Source organism: Oikopleura dioica, chromosome 2 (assembly GCF_907165135.1).
Source record: "Oikopleura dioica chromosome 2, OKI2018_I68_1.0, whole genome shotgun sequence".
Classification (NCBI taxonomy): domain Eukaryota; kingdom Metazoa; phylum Chordata; class Appendicularia; order Copelata; family Oikopleuridae; genus Oikopleura; species Oikopleura dioica.
The window spans coordinates 7,248,256-7,254,551 of record NC_137292.1 but is presented as its reverse complement, the minus strand read 5'-3'; the positions used below and the strand labels follow the sequence as shown (position 1 = coordinate 7,254,551).

At 40.5% G+C, this 6,296-nt stretch overlaps 3 protein-coding genes across 4 annotated transcripts in view; all 3 read right to left on the bottom strand.

Moving 5' to 3' along the window:
• LOC145700408 (small ribosomal subunit protein eS28-like) overlaps nt 1-6,296 on the bottom strand; it is a 30,217-nt gene that overhangs the window by 11,632 nt on the left and 12,289 nt on the right. The gene's annotated exons all lie outside the window — the stretch shown is intronic.
• LOC145700387 (golgin subfamily A member 2-like) lies at nt 439-5,674 on the bottom strand. Of its 2 annotated transcripts, XM_081777647.1 has the most exons (11): nt 5,124-5,674; nt 4,903-5,075; nt 4,759-4,856; nt 4,114-4,617; nt 2,310-2,787; nt 2,096-2,267; nt 1,700-1,873; nt 1,414-1,653; nt 1,225-1,365; nt 945-1,076; nt 439-899 (listed from the first exon to the last, which is right to left on the bottom strand). In XM_081777647.1, exons 1-11 carry the CDS (start codon nt 5,655-5,657, stop codon nt 669-671), a joined length of 2,877 nt encoding a protein of 958 aa, XP_081633773.1. In that variant the 5' UTR covers nt 5,658-5,674; the 3' UTR covers nt 439-668. The 2 variants fall into 2 exon arrangements, with proteins under 2 accessions (XP_081633773.1, XP_081633774.1); XM_081777648.1 differs by lacking the exon at nt 1,700-1,873.
• On the bottom strand, nt 5,712-6,229 carry LOC145697991 (uncharacterized). The gene is made up of 2 exons (XM_081775197.1): nt 6,040-6,229; nt 5,712-5,997 (listed from the first exon to the last, which is right to left on the bottom strand). The coding sequence occupies exons 1-2, from the start codon at nt 6,227-6,229 to the stop codon at nt 5,738-5,740; spliced, it is 450 nt and encodes a 149-aa protein (XP_081631323.1). The 3' UTR covers nt 5,712-5,737.

Genomic DNA, 6,296 nt, shown 5'->3' with positions numbered 1-6,296 from the left:
CTTCATTTTGATGAAAAGTGAATCCCGTCACTTCCTGTTGTCTGGACAAATGATTAACCAGAGCTGTCACGAGCTCTTCACCTGGCCCGGACCTCGAAGAAAGGAGGAAAAGGGAGATAGCTTTCCGATTTCGCGCACCTAGGCTCGCGCTGGCCAGTATTTGCGACAAATCCTTCTGAAAATCCAAGACGCTCCTACGCCTCGACACAAGGCTCCGCCACGCAGCTTGGATCACAACTGCTGATTTCTCATTCTTGCGTTCCTGAGCCCTTCTCTCGCGCTCCTGCTGCCGTTTGTTCAAGAAATCATTCTTGTCGCTCCTCTGCCGCCTGCCGATGTTCACATTTCGATGACTTTCAGTGCCGCTAAAGTCCGCATAATGCAATCTGCTCATTCTGTCTGAAGAATAAAAATTTAATGCCTTGTTTTTTTTTGTGAATGTTACTTTTTTATTTTGAATGGACTATCTTTGAAAGATATTATTGCACATTTTACCACTTCACACTGTAAAAGAACAGTAAGATACTAGCATGGAGCAGCTTTAAAACCGGTAGATATTTATATAAACAGAAGCTCTTACAGAAAATAGAATTAGGGAAAATATTATTACAGAAGTTGGATGAAGTCGACTATGATAATATTTTTTAATAGCGATAGGTGCTGGTATCTTAGACGATCATTAGTTGCCCTTCGTACTCCATGCCGATCATTGCGGGAGTAGATTGGCCTTGGAAGGGGTCTCGAATTTCGTCCAGAAGTGTCAGAATTTTATCGATGTTTCCTTTCTCTGTTTCGGATAGTTCTAAAGACTCAGGAGCTTCTTCTGATCTTTCAATCTCGCCTTCAGGAGCTGTTGAACCAGCATCGGAAGAAGTTTCATCTTTTTTAGTCTCGGATATCTAAGATTACAAAATGAAAAGCAGCAAAATAAAGCTAATTCTTACCGTTTGAGCAGCTTCGACTTGAGGCCTGATGTTTTGAACAGTAGACTTGAGCAGCATCTCTAGCTGATTTACCCTCGCCTGGACCTCTTGTCTTTGTAAAGCAAGAGCTTGAAGTTCTTCATTTCTTTCTTTTCCAACGATGACAAAATTTATACAGAGATCGACATTGAGATAGGTTAAAATATTCTTTCAACCTTCTCCTGGAAAGTGAGATCTCATTTTAGATCTTAGTTTCACCGGTATCTCTTCCGAAATTAAAAAAAATTGCCACCGTAGCTTTGTCTTTCCTCGCAAGAGCGGAACGTTGATCTCGATATAGAGAAACATATTCTATAATTGTATCCGTTTCAGCATTCAATTGAAGAACCAAGGCCTCAAGCTTCTCGTTCTCATCTTTTATTGAAGCATTTTGCTGAATGATCTAAAAATATAAAAATAGTCGTCAACAACAAATTCTGCAAAATCATACATCGACAAATTTAGTTTCCAACGCTTCTTTCGCTGATTTGAGAGCAGAGTAGTCCTCTTGGGCTGGTCTTTCCATCGCCGCATCGGTCTTTTCCATGAGCTTGAGTTGCTTCTGCTTAGCCTCCACAAGTTGGGAGGTTAGCTCGTCGCGCTCTTTTTCCAGCGTTTCGATTTGAGCTTCCAATCTGTTGATGATCTCTGGCTTTTCAGAGACCGTTTGATTGATCGGTTCAATGTTCGCCTAGTGTTTTTGTAAACAAAATGATATAGAAAAGGATGGGAATCACCAAAGTATCATCAGGGAACACGCCCGGCTGAGCGATTGCATGCTCAGATTCATGCATCTCGACCAGGTCCTCTCCAAGATCCTGGCTAGAGCCTTGTTCGCTCACACCAACAAACGAGTATGAGCTTGAGTCATCACCTTGTTCACCGTTCATACTTACATCAAAAGTTGTCATCTAGACAGAAAAGTTCACCGAATGTGTCACCAAAATATATTCATTTCTCGTTTCAAATTAGCTTCAGCACGACCGCAGTTAACCCGGATGTAAATATTTTAAAAAATAGCCAGACAAAATAAAACGTAGACTTCTAATTCTGTACGGCTGCGCGGAAGCGGAAGCTAATTTAAAATTTGAAGAAAATATTTATAATCGTTCGAAATTATATTTGAATTTTACCGTTTCGACGGAAATCATAGAAGACACTGGTGGTCTTGCTTGAGATCTAGCCGTCTTCAGAGCATCGCGGAGCTCGGCATTTTCCCGAAGTGTATTTTTGACTTCTTGCTGGGACAAGTCAAGATCGGCGCGGAGATTTTTGATTGCTTGCTCGTGACTTTCCAGCTGGTCCCTTATTTTAAAACTTACGAAAAACACTTCCTAAGGAATATACCTCCACTGGTCTTTATCTAGTTGAACGCCTTGAGATTCTTCAATCGCGGCTTCTGCTGCTTTTAATTTATGCCTTAGCCCGTCATTATCTTGAAGCATATCTGCTTTCTGATTCGTGACGAGAACGAGCTGATTCTGTAATTCCTCGAATTCATCCTTTAGCTTCTTATTCTGGGTCAACACACGTGATATCGTCGCTTTATCTCCCTCGGATGATTCGAGCATAATTTTATATTCAATCTGTCTCTGCTCCAAATCAGTGCATCGTCGCTGGAACGCCTCGGAACGATCCTGTTCATGCTGAACAAGCGCTTGCAATTCTTCCTTTTCTTTACGGACATCTTGCACTTTTTGCTCGGCTTGATGGCGAGCTTCAGTTTGGAGCTTGATTTCAGAGTCGAGCTCTTTGAAAGTTTCCTCGTGCTCAAGAATGGTCTTGGTCAACTCGTCAATTTCGGAATCGTCGGCTTTTGAAACCGCTGAAAAATATTGTGAGAAAAAGATAGATTTAACCCTGGAGCTTGTTGAAAAGCCTGGAAAGGAATATAATATTTTGCGCTTTATTAAAACATTTATTGAAAATGAAAGAAAAGGCCAAACTGGTTCTTCATGCGATAATCATTCATGTGATCGTAGATTTGATGGAGTAGATCCTGCGCTTCCTCATGTGGATCAGAAAATGCTTTGTACGAGTAAAAGATGTTATTCGAAAGTCTGTTCACTCCTGCATGATCTCGTTTGCTCATTTTTCCTCGAGCGAAAGAACATTCGATGAGGAGTAAAAAGTATATAAAAGGGTTCATTTCTCGAAGTGTCTGGTTTTGTAAATGACACTCGAAGAAGCGAAACTTCTTAGCAGTCACTTTCGATAAGTGATTTTGGAATGAATTATAAATGAAGAAAGACAACGGAAAAATGACAAGTTAAATATAAATGATCTTTATTTATATTTTCGATAAATAATCGACGATAGTGAAGAGAGGTTACAGTCGAGCTATAAACGCTCAAGTTGACCTTCAACATGATTAAGAAAGTCGACAGTGTGTTTTGAACGCTGCTGCTTGCTCAGATAGCTGTGAAGCATTTGATAGTATGATAGCTGGTCTCGTTTCTGTGGGTTTCGAAGTGCAACTTCTTGGAGAAACATATTGTTGGCCATTCTATTCTGCGAGCTCAGATCCCGTCGATTTCTGCGCAAGCCACGACCTTCGACGGAGAGGACAAGAACGAACAGTTTGAGGATATTCATTTTTCGTTATTAAGATAGTGAAACTAATGATGACTGAAAATTTCCTTGGAGAAACTTAAATAGTCGACGGGAGAATAGACCAGTGTAGAGGGCGCCAAAATATTCTGGCGCACACACCGTTCAAAATAGATGTTACGAAATGATCTGATAACTAAACCTTTTTAACGAGGAACAAAATCGCGTATATTTTTATGTAATCGTTTATTCATGAATGAACACATCTTATTTAATAGATGATAATTCTATCAAAGGTATTATGGCTACTGGCACATGATTCGTATACTGTATACGGTGTATACATGAGTGACCAAAGATATGCTTTCGTCTTGCCGGTAGACTTGCGAATGGAAATCAAACTTGCGCTGAGACTTCAGACATTCGAATTTACAGACAAAACTATTTTGCCAGACCTAAACAGCCTGTACAGGCAAAGTGTTGGATTCAATCGTTACTGCCACTGAATGCTAATACGTATTTATCTTTCCTGCTGGTATGAGAAGCATGCTTCTTATTTTGCGTTGCAATAACTTCAAGTATATTTTATGCATCAACTTACATTGCTCGCGAAGAACGGCAATTTCTTCCTTCAGCGTATCATTCTCCTTCACAGAAGTGTCCAATTGCTCGGCCAGGCCGTTGATAGCTGCTTGACTCTTTTCCGTAGTCGCGTGTTGTTGAAGTCGATACTGGTCTCGCTCAGAGGAAATTTCTTCTAGTTGGTATTGCTGCTGCTGAACTCGCGCTTTCAACTCGTTGACGATGTCCATCAACCGATTTCGCTCAAGAAGAACAGCGTCGGATCCCGAAGACATTTGCATTAGCGATGCTTCCGCCATGTTCTTTTCTTCTGTCAATGTCGCGTTAATTTGTTGGAACTCCTTGATCTGCGCTTCCAACTGCTCGATCATCAGTTTATTATCCTCTTCTTTGAGCGAAATGATGTCGACCTCAGATTTCAGCCTTGAAGAAGTTTGCTGAAATTTTTTAATCGTCGCATCTTTTTCGTCAATTTGGCTTGAAAGCTGCTCGTTGGACTCGTTGAGTCGTTTATTCTCCTGTCTTTTGCGAGGATGTAATGACACAATTAAAATATTATAAATAGATATTCTCTTTCGATTGTGGAAATGATCAGATATTAGCGAGCATGTTCGGAATTGAATATTGAGCAACAATTACTATGTTTAGAATTTTCATCCGTTCCGGAGGTTAAGAATATTCTGCGAGTTATTCTTATCGCTGGAAAGAGAAGCTTCGAGATTTGCTCTCAACGAGATCTCAAGTTCTTCTAACTGCCGGACTCTAAAGGGAATTATAGATACAATCACTCGAACGCTTGTAGAAGAACCTGGCATTCAGTTCTGCTTTTTCTTCAACGAGAATTTCAATCGTCATTTGTTGCTCCTGCACTTTTCCAGATAACTGATGCTGGTTGGCGACATTTTGAGAGTTGTTCTGGCTCACTTGGCTCTGATAAACCTCCACTTGATGTTGCAGCTGGTTGAGTTGGTCGTTCAGTTGCTAAAAAACACTCGTTGGAATCAAGGAAGAACTAGGATGAAGAAAAACCTGGGAAAGTTGTTCTGCTTGAAGTTTACCACTCTTCAAAGTTGATATTTCTGTGTCTTTGTTGAAGTTTATTTGGTTAAATTTGCTCTGCTCGTCTGTTAGCGTTTTCTGGAGAAGATCGTTTTGATTTTTCGTCTCTTCCAGGAGCCGTTGAAGTTGCTGAATGGATTGAACGGCATTGGTGGCGTTATTTTCTTTTTCCTCATGTTCTCGTTTGAGGCTTTCTTCAAGCTCTGTGATTCGTTTCTGTTGCTCCTGGAGCTGCTCTCGTGTTGCATGAAGCTCAACTTGTTCTAGCGCGGATAAATTATTGCCATTAGATGGTTGAGATTGAGAATGACTGAAGTTATTCATGGAAAACGGGGCTGGCGCTTCATGATTTCCATTGACCGAAGGAGCTCCACTTTCATCTGCGATTCCGCCTCTTGAAATCGCCTCGTTTTCGGGTCGCTTGGCGGGTACTGTTGATGCCTTTGCTTTTTGAAACTTTGCTAGTTTACTTCGAGCTGCCGCTAGCTTGGCATTTCTGTCCATCACGATTTCAATTATCGACCTCTAATATAGGTAGACTTTCTTACTAACGGTAAATAAGTGAAGAATGGTAAAACTTTTATTTATTTATTAACAGAAGATGAACTTTCAGACGCACTTTCAGAAGCAATTAATCTTTCGACTTCCTGATTAATTTTCTTTAACTCGCGGATTTCTTTATTAAGCTCTTTCAATTTCGCCTCTTTCTTATCGTAATCAATCACCCAGTTTCGATCTGATAGCTGTGCTCGTAATTGCGCTCGTTTTTCTTCAAGAACTTGGAGCTGCGTCAGCTCTCCGCGAGGGATGAACTGCGAGCCCACTTCCATTAGAATAAAATCAACTGAAAACGCTTTATAGAGAGTATGAGGGGGTATGAACTTACCTAAACCAAGAAAGGTTATCAAGAAAAGAGCAAAAATACCCAACTTGTGAGCAAAATCCAAACGCGCACGCCATTTTTGGTGTCTTGCAGCTTCTTTTTCGTAATCGACATCTAGATTGGAGAGCAGACCGTAGAACTCGTGCCATTTTGGCTTAAAATGTTTGATGATAATAATTCTCATAAGATACATAATTTATATGTATCTTTGATTTACGACAACTTCCTAAAAAGACGTCTCCAGAAATCACGGTGAAAAA